Source organism: Colletotrichum fioriniae (assembly GCF_027942845.1).
Source record: "Colletotrichum fioriniae strain IMI 355084 chromosome Unknown scaffold_8, whole genome shotgun sequence".
Classification (NCBI taxonomy): Eukaryota; Fungi; Ascomycota; class Sordariomycetes; order Glomerellales; family Glomerellaceae; genus Colletotrichum; species Colletotrichum fioriniae.
The window spans coordinates 2115372-2131553 of NW_027076844.1; the positions used below are offsets into that span (position 1 = coordinate 2115372).

The window sequence follows — 16182 nt, forward strand, 5'->3', positions numbered from 1 at the left end:
TGGAGTACCATCGGGCGTTTACCTGGCCATGTCGAAGCACTGCAGCAGATGCAGCAGAAGGCGAGTTCATGTGCCAAAGGACAAGTCCCGTCCCTGGAAGACCTTCGATTCCGCCAAAAGGGCGTATATCAGATCAAGAAGTCAGCTTCCAGCTGACGTGGTCGATTTCGCAATGATGACCTCTTACGAACTTGCACGGTGGATCCAGTCACACGGTATCCAAGCCATGCCCTCGGAAAGAAAATGTAGCCTCTTGGCGCGAGCCGAAGACAGTCGGAAGAGCCTATTGGGCGCTCAAGAGGCAAAGCAGATACTGAGAACTGGAGATGATGAAAATAATGCGACTGGTCTTGAGCGCGATCACAAAGTTATATTGACACAATGGATGCTCAAGGGATCTTGGCGACAATGAGAAACTAGCGAGATATCGCAAGAGTTAGATAGTATACTTATCAATACATTCACCGAATAGTCTTCGTCTGCAAAGACCATGAAACATCGGCCAGTTAGCCTATGGCGGTTATATCATTGCCTCTTCGCCTTGAACCTTACCGGACATCTGGACTGCTATGTTAGCATTGACCTCTTGGACCCTATCGCCCCATCTTATCCACGGCTCAGTTGAACGCCAGCTTGTTCAGTCTGCGGTATAAATTCAGGAACAGACACTTTGATTTATTCAGGTTGTCTTTAATCTGCAAGTTATTAAAGCAATTACTTCATGCCCCATCGTTCCTGTGCCGCGACCAGGGTGAAAAGTAGTCAATCTCACTCTCAGGAATAACCTCTATGATCCTCGAATGATCTCGCCCCCGACCTTCAAAGTACTCCCTAAGATCATATTGCCGTGTAGGCCTGCCGCGAAACTGCTCCCATCGACTACTTCCCGCCTGTGACTGATGATCCGGACGATGCTGATGCTTCCCAATAGTAGCGGCGTCGCTCTTTGGGTGACTGTGTCTATGCTCGCTGATTATGGGACTACTGCGTCTCGGCACATCCATGCCCCGTCTCGTCGTCTCATTGCCCCTGTTGCTGCTTGTGCTTGTAGAGGAGGAAGAACTCGAGCTTCTGTCGTTGTGTTTCTTGTATCGATCGTGATGTGGTGCCCTTACAGGGACGGGCACAGGAATTCTCCTGACAGGAGCAGGACTTCGTCTCCTCGGGATCGGACTCCGCCTCACAGGCCCAGTTCCCCAGCTCGTACGCCTCCTGGCTCCTCCACCGCCACCTCCCCCTCCACCAGGAGGCCGTCTCGGAGGACGTACATCGACGATTTGCGCCGGCCCATCGCCCTGAAAGATCTGCTTCACCATCATGCGCGTATAAGTAACTTCCCTTTCTGTCCGCCTCGCCATGATCCGCATAACCTCGTCCCTAAGCTTCTTCACATCATCCTTGATCTGCCACCAAATAAACCGATGCGCAAAGTCACACTTATAAATCGCACTCCAGTCCGCGAAACTCCCTTGCTCCCCGTGCTTCTCGAAATCGGCCCGGACCTTCTCGTCGAGATCCGCCTCGCCCCACGACGCGCCATTATGGATGGCCTCGGCGCGGTACCCGCTCGCGATGAGGAACGGCCGCTCGAGCTCTTTAAAGGTGCGCCAGAGATCGCGGAGGGTGAGGTAGTGCAGCGGCAGCGTCTGTTCCGCGTAGGAGAATGCCGAGCGGGCTTCGTGGCTGGCGTGCCTGTCGCTGAGGTTGAAGATGCGTTGGCGCAACTTCGTCTTTGTGCGAATTTCTCTCGACTGGTGTCGTAGGGCTTGTCGTTCTTCACAGAGCTGTTGTCTGAGGTTTCCTAATGAATCTCGTATCTCGTTGGGAGCCGATCTTATTGTTGCGACGAAACTGGCATAAAGAGCTATCAAGTTGAGAGTTGTGAGGGCGAAGGAGAGAATGCCCGTCACGAAGGACACCCAATTTAGTGAGTTGGGGACTTCCGCCGCCATCTGGGGTTATCAATGGCTTCCATGTAAGGTCATGATGATCTCGGGTCGCATTCCTGCAACTCGCAATCAACGGGTTGTGCTCGCGTCTTAAGGCAGATGAGAAAGAATGAAGCTGGGTTGCGTGTAAGTCCTCACGTGGTTGCTAGTGTCTCTCATCAGCGCTACTTTAATGTTAGCCTGAACCAGCCTAGATAGCAACATAGCGTTGCCAGTTGTCCAAGGATCGTGAGCTATCCGTCAACTAAAACTCAGAATTTCACCCGTTGATTCGCTTGTAGGGCTCAATCTGCGAGAAGTAGACTGCATGAACTGCATCCCTTCCATCAGGCCGGCACATTATGTCCAGTCGCTCCCACCCAACCTCGCCACAGCAGATGAGCGCAACACTTTCGACAGCAAAGCAGGGATGTGCTTGCCCTGAAGTCTTAAGCCAATTCACCGGCTGATACGGGCATGAAACTGTTATCCATAGCCACTGTGACTGACGTACAACTTTGGACGTCCAGCGCTGGAAGCACAAGGTGTCGTGCCAGGGAGTAGGAACTAGAGAGATCCTTCAGGCTACTCATGCGGCAGATGATCCCATTGTGTTGAGCCTGCCTTACAAAGTTCTGGAGAGTTTCAATCTGCAGCATTCGTTGTAGGCCGAAGGTGAAGGCGATGTAACGGCTGGTCTTCTGGTGTTGTTGGCTGCGCAGACACATCAGTGCCATGGTTCTCCAGCCAAGTCATTCCCAGGCAAATTGCATTCCATCTATCGAGGGATTGGCGCGTTTCTCTGCGTTGCTCTCTACGTTTATATAATTTCCGTATTGAATTAAATTTAAAGTAAAGAAACACTAGTAAAGAAAATAATGATATCAATTTACGTTGGTCAACCTGTGTTTCTTCGAGGAAAGGGTGTAGTCAAAGGAGCTATGAGAAGGTCGTCCCCCACCTCGGACAAGGGTGAGCTCCAGCACTCTTATCGATAAGCACTGACGTCCATCCCGCCGTGGGGTAAGGACTCACCGGCGCAATCCAAAAATTTCCCGACCTCAAACCGCAAACCTCGGGCGAACAAGAGTCACGAATTGACCTTGCCTAATTCCCACCAAGACCAGCACCACAACAATGACCGCCCCAACAGCAACAATGGAGCCCGCGGTCGACGACTCCTTCGACCCAGACCCCGTCGTCGCCTCCTACGACGTCTTCTTCAACCCCTCCCTCCCGCAGGGCCGCAAGCTCTGGGTCCTCCAGCAGCCCAACCGCACCGACCCGCGCACCACCGCCCCGACCGAGATGCGCCTCAAGGGCCGCTCCGGCATGGTCGAGGTCGACGTGCCCCTCGACTACACCCAGTCCTACGACAAGGAAAAGGGCATGAAATGGGGCCGTCAGCTCAAGGCCAGTCTCGAGTCCAAGAACGGCGGCACACACGGCCTTTCTGGCGGCTTCGGCGTCGGCGCGCCGCCGCCTAGGCAGAAGAGACGCGGCGATGTCGATTTAGAGGATGACTTGTACCTCGAGTGGCCCGAGGCGGTACGCCAGGACAAGGTCCTCCGTACGCAGACGCTCGGCGGTCAATGTCCTGATCACAAGGAGGTCCAGTACATGATTGGCGTCTTCCAAGGAAGTGAGTCCTCACCTCCCTTTTCCCTTCCTCCTCCAGCCCTTGTGTTTTTTTGTTTTCACTTTACTGACTACAACTGCCCCCTGTCTAGAGGACCTCCACCTTACCCCCGTGACGAACCTCGTCCACCTCCGCCCCCAACTCCACCACGTCGACGCCGTAGCCCAACAAGAGCGCAACGCCTCCGCCGCAGCGGCCAAAGAATCCGCCGCGGCAGCAGCCGGGCCCGGGGGAGCTGGCGGCGCGGGCCCACAATCGGCCGCCGCGCGCGCGATCCACATGACCATCAAGACGACCCAGGACGGCGCCACCGCAAAGAGCGAAACCATGGCCGACCGCCTGCGCTCCGTCCAGATGGAGAATTGGCGCAAGCTCAAGTACACAGACGAGGACAACGAGGCCGCCTGGGAAATTTACCAGGAGAGTCTCATCATGCGCGCTCCCGGAGAGAAACCGGCGCCCATCGCCGACGAAGAGGACGAGGAAAAGAAGAAGAAGAAGGCCGCCATTGACGGGGCCGAGGAGGAGAAGCCTGTTGTGGGACTGGCTGAAAAGGTTGCGAGGTTGGAGACCAAATGGGGCGACGACGAGCTCTTGGAGGCTGTCAGCGGTATCAAGAAGCCAAAGGTGCCGACGAAGGCGGAAATGGAAGCTGAGGCGGCAGCTGTGGCCGCAGCTCAAGAGCAGGCGCGCAAGGTGAAGCCCAAGGCCCGGGGTGCTGTGGGCGCACGGCGTGGAGGCAAAGCAAGAGCTGCGCCTGCGGCCGCGCAAGCGTCCTCGAGCATGGATCTCACGTAATAGACAGTCCACTCGACGGAGCGTTCGTGTTGCATAGCTAAGGCGTTACGGTGTTATAGAGGGGTCACTCATACAAGATGAGACTTTTGCTTAAACTTCAAATGCAGATTTTCTTTTGCTCTAACTAGCAAGACTGGTCTCAACCCACCCCTGATACTCATATGGCGGCGCCATCTCATAGAGTCGTGTGCGTATTGTACACAAGATATGGTTGTGCATATTGCCACGGGACAAGCCATCGTCGCATGTTGAAGCCTCAATTAAACTGCAGTCCCAGTACTACAGCTCAGTAGCGACCCCAAAGCCCTTAAAAAATCACGGGCCATGCGTCATAAGACCCTTTATATCCCAAGCATCCCAATGCGTTTCTTCAGTCAATTGTAATGCGCTCAAAACCGCGAATGGCGCAATGAACGCCGCGATTGCACGTTCTCTTCCACTAATGCATCCCTTTACTGAAGCAATTCAACATCCAAACCAATGGAGTGCATGAACAGGTTGACAGTGGCCAAACGAGTAGTTGCCATGGCGCCCGGGAGCGTCTTGGCGTGGGCGACGGTGTCGAGGACGCGGTCCTTGACAGCAAGGACCAGGCGTTGCTGCTGCTCAGGGTTGGCACTGACACCGACCGCAGCGAGAAGCTGCCAAACCACAACGTCTTCTCCGGTGTTGACGCTACCGGGGAAGATGTGGTGGAGGGTGGGCTCAAGCTTGTTGAAGAACATGTTGAAGGTTTGTTCCCTGCGGGATTGTTAGTACATGTAAATGCTGACTAGATGTTGCTTTGCTTACCACTCAGCCCACAGCTGAGGGCTACCCCCGCCACCTTGCTTCAGAAGCTCGGCTCGGCTCAGAATGAGAGTCAGCATTGAGCAGCCAACGCGAGTCTTGGCGATGAGATCAATGTTCAACTTGGTGCTAATAAGACCAAGCACGCCCGTCACAATGTCCAATTCCGTCTCGTTGAAGTAAGCAAACAGGCTCGGCATGACTGCTGCAGAAAAAAGTTCAATGCTCTCACGCATAGCTGCATTAAGACTGACCTCTCCGTCAGTGGTCTGAGCTCCATAAACCACATCAAGCTGGTCAAGGTGGATGATGATCATGGTCAGAATCGTAGTGCGCTGTTCGAAGCTGATGTGGCGGAACACGCGGGGAATGGCCTTCTTGCCCTTGGGGAAGGACAGGAATGCAATGAAGGGGTGGAGGGTGGTGGCGCCAATAGGCTCATGAACCTTGAGATCGTTCCAAAGCTGAGCATTGTAGGCTTGCGCTGTCTCCAACCACTCCTGGTGCTTAGCATGGAACTCTTCGTCGTTTCCATTTGTGGGAGGAGGAGGAATGAAGCGGGCGTGGTCTTCCATCTTCATGATGGTGTTGTAGACCTTTTCAATGTTTCGCAAGATAGCCTTGCGATCCAGGCTGTTCGACTCGCCATGACGCTTGCCGTTGCCAGGACGGTTGGCATCTCCACTACTGTCAGTTCGCTTGATGTTCAGAAGGGGCTTGGGCGTCTTCGCATTGCTGAAGGAAATCTTTCCGAGGCTACCAGCGATGACTAGCTGAGGGTTCTTGGGCTTGTTCTTGGCAGCCTCGACAGCACGTTGGACTTGCTGCTCCATTCGCTGAACATGGTTCTCCGCTGCCCGTCCCTGTCTTCTCATGTTGCCCTGGCGGCTGCCGGTTTGGAAGAGGTAGGTTTGAGCAAAGTTGTTCAACGGCTGGTTGGGGTTCTGACGCTGGCCGCCACGGATCTGGCTGAGGACCTGATAATAGAAATCCTCAGTCAACGAATCATCGTTGGTATTGTCAATAGGGTTGCCAGTGGCCGAAACCAGTTGCTGCAGCTGGATACGGGTGACGAAATTCTTGTCTTGGGGTGTCATAAGGCCGTTATCCTTAGACAGGAGCCAAATCTTGTGGTTGCGCTTAGCACGTTTGGTTTCTTGGTCAAGGTAGGCGGCCTTCTCGTCCTCTGACAGGTGTGCAAGATGCTGCTGCTGCTGCTGCTGCTGCTGATTGGCAGATGGAACACGTCCCATGGAGCCCTGCGAACGGTGGCCTTGGTGTCCATGTGCCTGGTGATGAGCTTGAGGGCCATGAGCGCCAAGCCGTGCAGCATCGCCTGAGAGTCTGTTCGGGTTCTGAAGAATCTGAGTCGGCTGCGAAGGCGGGGCTTGGGGGTGAGGAGGCTGAGCGAGCGGGCTGGGAGTTCCTTGAACGGGCGGGGTCGGCTTGGAGGTAATAGACTGAGGTCTCTGCAGGATCTGTACGGGATGCCCATGGCCAGGATGCTGGTGGGGCTGGCCACCACGCTGTTGGTGATGTTCAACGCCCGGGAAAGACTGCTGTTGGGTAGGTTCGGGCCGTCCGTAGCCATACTCAGGCCCTGGGTAGCCTTGAGGAGGCGGCGCAGATTCCGAGAAAGCTGGCTGAGGGGTTCGTTGGGTGGCTTGCTCTCGCATTGCCTTCTCCACCTCTTCCAGACTCATGACCTTCCTGCTGGCGGACGGGACAGCCTGCGGCTTCGGGGAAGGCTCTGGGATGGCAGACTTCTTGGAAGGCATGCCCCAAAGCGACGCGTCGACGTGAAGGTCGGGAATGGGTTCCGCATCCTTGTACTTCTCATAGCCGGTGCGAACAGGTCTGGGGGCCTGCTGGCTTTGGGGGTAGTAGTATTGCTGCGGATGTTGAGCTTGCTGATAATGCTGCTGAACGGGCGCAGGAGCGGGAGCAGGCTTTGCTGCAGGAACTCGACGGCTGTAGCGGACCTGCTCCTCTTCGATGGCGTCAGAAACCTTTGCCGTTTGACCAAAGAAGTCGAAGTCCTTTCCGACAGGGGCGTTCGAGATGGTCGTCGGGCCGCCACCTCCGAATGTGTCGTCGTTGAAAGCATCGCCGCTCTCCTCGAGTTGGTCGCCTAGGCCATCATAGGTATCGTCGAACTCGACAGCGTCGTCATCCTCGGCGTCGCCGCGAGAAAGGCCGGCAAAAGGATCGTGGGTCTGAGAGAAGCCTGGCGCCGCCGTGTTATGGCCAGCAGGGCGTGTAGGGTCGAAGCCGAAAAAAGACATGTTGAACAACTAGTCCGTCTTCGGTTCAAATAAAGGGAATAGCTGTATACTAGGTCGTGGTCAGCATCGGAGTTGAGTCTCTGACGAAGTGAGGCAAATAGATGTTGAGGAAGAAGTGTGGGAGATAGAAGTAGGTTGAGGGAAGGAGAAAGAAGGCCAAAGACTAATGTGAGCCTGAGAAGCTCAAGAAAGGAATGAGTGAGTGGTTCCTCCCTCTTCGTAGCATCATTGTGGCTAAAGTGATGTGGCAAGGAAGCTACCCGGCATCTCTCTCGCCTTCGTGAGTTCAGCCAGTGGCCGCAGCTGCGGCCACTGTAGAGACTGTAGGAGAAGAGCTCGTGACAAGTAGGCCCCGGAGACTCTAAGCCAAGATCGAACAGACAAGAGAGTTTGCGCAACTTACCACTAAGAGAACGAGAGATCTGTGGATTTAGGTGTAGCAGCTCGCAAAACTATCATGATGTCGTCAAAGACAATTTCCAAAACTGCGAGCAAAGCGACAAGGCATAAACAGGGGTGCTTTGGCCGGGTCTGCTCAGTGAATTGACATCCAGAGACAAGGTATTCACCAGAGCACAGGGTTGAACACAATGCGCCAGGTGATGTTCGGAGCGTGAAAGGAAGCAAAAAGAGTCGCGTCGCTGAGGTTGGGTTGCGATGGCCAAAGTGGTGATGCACCATTCGCATCCGTGGGGAGGAATTGAGGCTCGAGAGCCTTGGGACCCCACTACATGGCTCCCGCCGAGCCAATGAGCAAGCTTGGACAGCTTAGCTGGAAGGACTGCAGTCACGTGAATGGTTAGTCATACGCCGGCTGCTTGGGGATGGCCTGGGGATAGCCCCTCTCGTCATCGTGGCCTGTATTATTTGTTCGCCGAATGTGGATAGAGGGGTCCAAGCCAGGGATCTGGATGGGTGACACCCATCATCAACTGCACCCTGCTTTCCAGGTGATGCAATCACAGTCGCTGGGTCAATTCTGTGCTCCGTCTAGATTTCTGTTCAACGGTCTTGGAAGCTTAAACTTTAAGGGATGTACAACCCACCCAATATGAATTGTTCTTGTCAACATCTCTTGAATTGAACTGAACTGAAAACTAGTGATATCTCCTGCCTTCTTGAAGATGCTGCCTCGAGGCATACTATTAACAGTAGCCATCTGTGTTTAGCACTGACCATTCGCCTTGCTTCCATTCATAATGTTGTCAATATCTTGATATTTGTATATGGTATTCAACTATATCCATTTCGGCAATTTCGAAGTCAGTGTTCTATGATTCGTTTGCATTGTATGTCTTTCTTCAACACTCCTTGAGCCAATTGGACATCTCAGTCCAATCGCTGATCTATTCAAAAGTTCACCGATGTGAGTAACATCTACTCGAGTGTTGGCAAAAAGCAGAAACTCAAACCATCGTTCTGTACTACCTACTTCGGTTTTGAAGCAAGGAGGCTTACGACAACGACCAATACCAGTGAATACCTCAACTCTTCTATCGACTCTTCTTAACAGCTGTGCCGTTGAATACTCCCTTGATCCGGCCATTAAACACCGATAAAAAGTTGCGGGTTACACGCATATTCCACGCTCTCTTCTCACAGTTGAGCACATCGTTGAGCGATATCGGTCAGAGTCAGTTGGAACGTAGGGCACTTGTGACGACAGACAGGAATCTATCGCCTAGCCGGGCTCATTCGGGAGGTAGGCCTACCAAGCAAGCACAAGGAAGCGATATTTTGACAGGTTCATCCCGTTTGGCCACCCCAAAAGACTTGACTACCTAGAATAGACGGTCGAACAAGGTGGCTGGCTGTCTCTTCGGAATGCTCCATGTACCGAATAAGGCACCTGGTTACAGATTTGACGCTGCGGGCATGAGAGCACGACCAGCAAAGCGCTCTGTGCCCTGCGTTGTAGTGTTCTGATCTTTCGGACAGTCCGCTGTCAACGGTGCATCATGTACCTTTCGGGATGATCGTAAATCTCTTGCAGAAGATCAGTCTATTGCATGGACTGCTTTGGTCAAATGTTTTCATATGCAAGAGCCAAGCCGAACGCGAGCACATGTCCAACAACTGAATATGGTAAGTAGGTGGGTATTGCGAGGTCGTTGTTTGCAGACGAAAGAGTCGGTTGCAGCATTTGAGCTGAGCTCTCGGCACGAGCTCTGGGGGGCAAATGGCACGGCGATCACAGTTGCACGGCACCGGGCGGGATACGAGCGGCAAGCAGCTAAGGGCACGGAAGCCACACGAGCCTAGCAACAGAGCCAATTTGGCGTTATCGAAATGTGTTCCATTGATTCGATGCTGAGAAAGTGGCCAAGAGCCGGGTGAGAATTCCACGATCCGACACTATTGAGGATGAGGTACTTTGCTCCTGGACTGCCACAAGAATCGCGACTCGTACGGTATTAGTAGGTCCATCGTTGTGTGGAATCTTTAGATAAAATGAAATATGTCCAGACATAGAGCTCAGCGTATCTGCACACTGGGCTAATATACACGAGGCAGCTAGATCTGCCAGGGGCAATCAAAATGGAAATGTGTACATGTCCATCGCAGAAGAAAGCACAGGGGGTTGAGAAGCTCTGGAACGCAGGGCAGAAGGGATGACAGTGAGTTTCAGACATGATGATTATCTTTTCTAGGGGATCAACCATGTGTGTATGTAGTACCTGTTATAGACCATACGTGGGAGCGTCCCGAAGTCAATAAGTCTACCACCATTGCTGGATGGCATGGTGAAGTTGGATGGTACGGAGAGATTTCCCGTCCATTGGGTCCCGTCCCTCAGCCAGTGCCAAATGGGGTTCCAGCTTCCAAATGGGAGGGAAAGCTCACCCTCTGACCCCTGGTCTACGTAGTGTACGGACCTGAGTCCCAGGGCTGACGGGAGGCCGCTGCAGCAGATTCTGACAGTGGCCACGTTCCCTGTCCCCGATCATATGGAGACAGGATGCCCAAGAGCTGGGAACGGGTATGCGGCAGCCCTCTGCAGCGAAGAGAGGTACGTGGAGGATACTTAGTTGTCAGAAGCACGCCATGCCCAGAATGCATGTCTCGTGTACTTTGTACCGTCTATATCCGCGATTCTGTGGTGACACCTATTCGACCTCTCCCTGCTATCGTCCATATGCTGCTCTGGATAAGGATTTTGAGAAATGCCCAGAAAGAGCCATGTCGACTTTCGCACGTAATTATACATCCTCGCTTCTGCATGGGGTTCGTTAGAAGGAAAAAAAAAAAAGGGTGAATGCAGCTGTTGAGTTCAGGTCTGCTTCCATCAATCTCAGTCGCGAGAAGTGGGAGATACCTCAAGCTGGAAGCAGAAGTAGAGATTCATACAAAATTCCGCGCAAAGATACTTCTATATACCCCCTGGCTGTTCTTTTTGAGTTACAAACCTCCTAGGAGCAGGCCAGTTGTCGCCCCACCCCCTTTATTCCACCTCGCGGTACTTCCTGCTAGCGCTCCCTTTTCTCGGGGTGGACGCACCGCGTACGCTGCATTCGTACCCCCCAACCCTGTGAGAGTCCTTCAGGTCCCCCAAAGTCAGTGGGATGCGTGGCTGCTAGCGCGCTCCTGGTACTCCAGCTCCTCTGAACATTTTCCTGAAGCCATCCTTCTCTCTCGGGTGGTCGACTCGTACGAATACGTATCCCTTCCTGTGCACCTCTCTTTTATTTTTTTTCCTTCCCTTCCCAGTTGCCCTTGTTCATCTCGGGGGAAGAACGGGATTTCTCTTATTCTTCCATTCTACTTCAACCATTTCCAAGGCTTCCATCCAAAGGCCTGAACACATCGGTCAAGATGGCGACAGGCTCAGCACGCTATGTGCGATACATTCTCTTCGCCTTCTTCGTAAGTTGATCCCCAGCTACCAGTCTGCGCGAGCGCAGTCAGCTCTACTCCCTAAACCCACCGCGCGATGTCTTTCGCATCTCGACGATATTCCCGTGATACACACGTCAACGGAGCTTCATGACCCCGTGCTTACATCTACCTTTTCGCGCAGGGCCTCGCCGTTTTCTACTTCATTTCCCACTCGAGCTACGAGGGCGTAAGGCTTCAGGATGGCTCTTTCAGCAAACCCGGCGGTGCTCCGGCCGGCGGCCAGCAGCAGCAGCAAGGCGAGAACAAGGAGGCCGACAAGCCCAAGCAGCCCGCTCAACGCGAATCCAAGAGCCCCAAGGTCGGCGAGGCATACAACCCCAAGGACTGGCCCATGGCGATGACCCCGAACGAGCCCGGCTGGGATGAGCTCTCTGGCATTGCATCCGGCCCACGCATGAATGCTACCTTTGTCACTCTCGCCCGCAACTCCGATATCTGGGACATTGCCCGCTCCATCCGTCAGGTTGAGGACCGATTTAACCGCCGCTACAACTACGACTGGGTCTTCTTGAACGACAAGCCTTTCGATGCCACCTTCAAGAAGGTCACCACCTCCCTTGTTTCTGGCAAGACTCACTACGGCGAAATCCCCAAGGAGCACTGGTCATTCCCTGAGCACATTGATCAGGAGAAGGCCCGCAAGGTTCGCGAGGACATGGCCCAGCGCAAGATCATCTACGGCGACTCTGTGAGCTACCGCCACATGTGCCGCTTCGAATCTGGTTTCTTCTTCCGCCAGCCGGCCATGATGAACTACGACTACTACTGGCGTGTTGAGCCCTCCATTGAGCTCTTCTGCGATATCCACTACGATCCGTTCCGCTTCATGAAGGAGAACAACAAGAAGTACAGCTTCGTTCTGAGCTTGTACGAGTACGTCGAGACCATCCCCACTCTTTGGGACAGCACCAAGAAGTTCATCAAGAACCACCCCGAGCACATTGCCGAGGGCAACTCCATGGGCTTCCTCAGTGACGACGGTGGTGACTCTTACAACCACTGCCATTTCGTAAGTTGGCCGACGAAGAGATGTTCGCTGAAGACATTACTGACTGAAACTAGTGGTCCAACTTTGAAGTTGGTGACCTCAACTGGCTCCGTTCAAAGGCCTACATCGACTACTTCGAGTCCCTCGACCAGGATGGTGGTTTCTTCTACGAGCGTTGGGGTGACGCGCCTGTGCACTCCATCGCCGCCGGTCTCATGCTGCCAAAGGACCAGATTCACTTCTTCAACGATATCGCCTACTACCACGTTCCCTTCACTCACTGCCCCACTGGCGAGAAGGTTCGTCTCGACAGACGCTGCCACTGCAACCCCAAGGACAACTTCGACTGGAAGGGCTACTCTTGTAAGTTGGATTGGCGAATGAGATGTCTGCAACCATCACTAACAATCAATCAGGCACGAGCCGCTACTTCGAGATCAACGGTTTGGACAAGCCCGAGGGTTACGAGAACCAGCAGGACTAGATCAAATCAGGGGCGTGATAAAAGAGTGGCATGTAACAACAAATTCCAGAATTGGCCTTGGGTAAGGCCACCAATTGAGTTTACCTGCATCGATGAGAGGCACTGGTCAGGCACATGGGTACCAACTGTGGAGTGGCGTAAAAGGTTCTGTAAGACTTGGACACGTTTTTTGCTGTGTAGATATAGGCAAATGGAAGGGTCCGTCTGGTGTTTGTCCAGCTTTAACTTGAAATTGTTTCTGAACATGTTTGAACACTGTGAAATCTCTTTTGGTATTTTGTACATTGTAGTAGTACACGTCTTGATATGTCTCCTGGTGTCTAATATTCGTACACCACAACGAGGGCAAAACTCCCCTTCCGCTCCTACTCCCTTCCACAGCCCCCCATCCCAGCGCCTTACACTCATCTCATCCTCCAAACCTAGGAGACAGTAGCCTTCTTGGGCTTCATCGTACCGTACTTGGACCGGGAAGTAGCACGGTTGGCCACACCTCCGAGATCGAGGGCGCCACGGACGAGATGGTACCGCACACCGGGACAATCCTGACTGCGGCCGCCGCGGACGAGGACGACGCTGTGCTGCTGGATGTTGTGGCCCTCGCCAGGGACGTAGGCGGTGACGTGGCGACCGTTGGAGAGACGCACACGAGCGGTCTTGCGCTGACCCGAGTTGGGCTTCTTGGGGCGGGTGATGCCGACCTTGAGGCAGACGCCCTTGAGGGCGGGAGCGTTGATCTCGGACAGGGCGGGGGAGACGGCGTGACGGGCGCGCTTGCCCTTCTTGTGGCAGCCCTGTGAGTTTGTATAGTTAGTTGAGTGTATTGTGGAAAGAGGGAGGGGGGAGTGACGAACTCTCAGGACCTGCATGATGGTGGCATTTTGTACGGGCGTCGAGGAGAAGGATCGGATCAGGGGGGTGGTGATGGCGGCGGTCGGTGTGAGGATGGAAGCGGCGCGGGGGAATGCCGCTGGCCTCATCGCCGGGGCGAAGAGGGATCTGAGGAGTGTGCTGGCCATGTCGGGCAACTGGTGTCGAGAGTGGTCGGCGTCCAATTGCTGTCGTCACAATCTGGAAGCTATCGTCGCGACTGGGCAGCTAGGTGCATTCGAATCCCTGAAGCTGGATTTTTTGCTTACCTAAGTCAGTTGGCTATCGCAAGGGGTTGGACGATGATAATTGGCGCCTCAGGCCAGAGGAGCGCGTTCCGTCCCCCGGACCCACTTCCGACCTTTGCAACTCGGACCACGGACGGCATCGGCTTAGGTGACTCGCACTGGGCGGCTTGAGAGGTGCATCACATGCCCGTTGCAAGAATTCAGGTCCTGACGTAAGCGACTCTAGCGTCACCGTGTCACCCCAAGAAACCCCCCTGGCTTGTCGCCCATCTGGGTGCTACGCCGTCGGCTTTCCCCCAGACTTGGAGCAAAACTGGGGACTCTGGAACGATGTTGGCCCCCCCAGTGTCCCCCCGCTGCGGGATGGATATCCTCGGCTGAAGCGGGCGCTGTGTCTGTTCGCCAGCCGCCAGGTACCGTGGCTTCGAATGGCTTTGAGGTTCACGGTCTAGGGCGCACCGCATCTTTGACTTATTTTGTGTGGCCTGCTCTACTTTACCTACACGTTACTCCTGACTTGCTCTCCTGTCTACGATTAATCTCACCTTATCATCTCACCCTTCATTTCGGGAAACCGTTCAACGCCAATTGACCGTTTCCGTCCGGGCGTTTTGCCTTCTCTCTGTTAGCTAGCACCGCACGGCCGAGCGAGACCATAAGTAGCCGAGGAGTTCCCACGATCCCCAGATCTTCCCGCACCTCCGGAGTTTCCTTGCTGTATTCTTGTCTCTTGTTTTTGCCGACTTTGTTTGAGAGGCCTTGTCGCTAGATACACATCACATCGTATACCATGTCGTCGATTGCTAGGGCCGTTCGCCCTGCTTTGAGGGGAAGCCGTGGTGTTGCTGCCCTCGCAAGGGTGAGGACTTGCACACCGGGCAGAGCGCTCTCGCCACTCCAGCAGTAAGTCCTCAGCCTTTGCGCAGACTCTAGCCCATGATACTGAAACATACCCCCTCCTCCAGGACCGCAAGACCCCTTTCCACCACTCAGCGACGCCGTAATGCCGACCACTTTGACATCGCCGACATCCCCCCGACGCCCATCACCCACCTCTCCGAGGTCGAGGCCGCGATGCAGGAGGCGGTGAGCAAGTTCGCCAACGACGTGATCGCGCCCAAGGTGCGCGAGATGGACGAGGCGGAGAACATGGACCCGGCCATTGTCGAGCAGCTATTCGAGCAAGGGCTCATGGGCGTCGAGATCCCCGAGGAGTACGGCGGCGCGGGCATGAACTTCACGAGCGCCATCATCGGCATCGAGGAGCTCGCGCGCGTCGACCCCAGCGTCAGCGTCCTCGTCGACGTGCACAACACCCTCGTCAACACGGCCATCATCAAGTGGGGCAGCAGCCAGCTCAAGAAGCGCTTCCTGCCCAAGCTCGCCACCAGCACCGTCGGCAGCTTCTGTCTGAGCGAGCCTGTGAGCGGGTCCGATGCGTTTGCGCTGGCGACCAAGGCGACCAAGACGGAGAGCGGGTACAAGATTAGCGGTTCCAAGATGTGGATCACCAACTCCAAGGAGGCCGACTTCTTCATCGTGTTTGCCAATTTGGACCCGTCCAAGGGGTACAAGGGCATCACGGCGTTCATTGTCGAGAAGGACGCCAAGGGGTTTTCTATTGCCAAGAAGGAGAAGAAGCTCGGTATCAAGGCCAGCAGCACGTGCGTCATCAACTTTGACGACGTCGAGATCCCCAAGGAGAACCTCCTCGGCGAGGAGGGCGCGGGTTACAAGTACGCCATTGGTCTCTTGAACGAGGGGCGTATCGGTATCGCGGCTCAGATGACTGGTCTCGCTCTCGGTTCCTGGGAGAACGCCGTCAGGTGAGACTATCCCTTTTCTTATCCCCTTTTCTAAACTCTTGTCTTACTAACACACCTCTGAAGATACGTCTGGAACGACCGCAAGCAATTCGGCCAGCTCGTCGGCGAGTTCCAGGGTATGCAGCACCAGATCGCGCAGTCCTACACCGAGATCGCCGCCGCCCGCGCGCTGGTCTACAACGCGGCGCGCAAGAAGGAGGCGGGCGAGAACTTTGTCATGGACGCCGCCATGGCCAAGCTGTACGCCAGCCAGGTCGCCGGCCGCGTGAGCGGTCTCGCCATTGAGTGGATGGGCGGCATGGGTTTCGTCCGCGATGGCCCCGCCGAGAAGTTTTGGCGCGATAGCAAGATTGGCGCCATTTACGAGGGCACGAGCAATATCCAGCTCAACACTATTGCCAAGTTGTTGCAGAAGGAGTATACCGCATAA

General features: G+C 54.6%; 6 protein-coding genes across 6 annotated transcripts; 3 read left to right on the forward strand and 3 right to left on the reverse strand.

The window, feature by feature from the left end:
- Positions 1-1020: 1020 nt before the first annotated feature.
- Positions 1021-1952, reverse strand: N0V96_007370 (uncharacterized protein; the record flags this gene model as incomplete). The annotated part of the gene is made up of 2 exons (XM_065758002.1): positions 1021-1071; positions 1269-1952. The coding sequence occupies 2 exons, from the start codon at positions 1950-1952 to the stop codon at positions 1021-1023; spliced, it is 735 nt and encodes a 244-aa protein (XP_065613525.1).
- Positions 1953-3086: 1134 nt separating this feature from the next.
- On the forward strand, positions 3087-4365 carry N0V96_007371 (uncharacterized protein; the record flags this gene model as incomplete). The annotated part of the gene is made up of 2 exons (XM_053191511.2): positions 3087-3570; positions 3659-4365. 2 exons carry the CDS (start codon positions 3087-3089, stop codon positions 4363-4365), a joined length of 1191 nt encoding a protein of 396 aa, XP_053051073.2.
- Positions 4366-4817: 452 nt separating this feature from the next.
- On the reverse strand, positions 4818-7439 carry PAT1 (DNA topoisomerase 2-associated protein pat1; the record flags this gene model as incomplete). Its single annotated transcript, XM_053191512.2, has 2 exons — positions 4818-5106; positions 5158-7439. The coding sequence occupies 2 exons, from the start codon at positions 7437-7439 to the stop codon at positions 4818-4820; spliced, it is 2571 nt and encodes an 856-aa protein (XP_053051074.2).
- A 3813-nt stretch (positions 7440-11252) lies between these two features.
- On the forward strand, positions 11253-12808 carry KRE2 (alpha 1,2-mannosyltransferase 2.4.1; the record flags this gene model as incomplete). The annotated part of the gene is made up of 4 exons (XM_053191513.2): positions 11253-11303; positions 11458-12345; positions 12399-12687; positions 12741-12808. 4 exons carry the CDS (start codon positions 11253-11255, stop codon positions 12806-12808), a joined length of 1296 nt encoding a protein of 431 aa, XP_053051075.2.
- A 422-nt stretch (positions 12809-13230) lies between these two features.
- N0V96_007374 (mitochondrial 37S ribosomal protein uS12m) lies at positions 13231-13827 on the reverse strand (the record flags this gene model as incomplete). The annotated part of the gene is made up of 2 exons (XM_053191514.1): positions 13231-13602; positions 13663-13827. The coding sequence occupies 2 exons, from the start codon at positions 13825-13827 to the stop codon at positions 13231-13233; spliced, it is 537 nt and encodes a 178-aa protein (XP_053051076.1).
- Positions 13828-14716: 889 nt separating this feature from the next.
- Positions 14717-16182, forward strand: N0V96_007375 (uncharacterized protein; the record flags this gene model as incomplete). Its single annotated transcript, XM_053191515.1, has 3 exons — positions 14717-14829; positions 14892-15752; positions 15816-16182. The coding sequence occupies 3 exons, from the start codon at positions 14717-14719 to the stop codon at positions 16180-16182; spliced, it is 1341 nt and encodes a 446-aa protein (XP_053051077.1).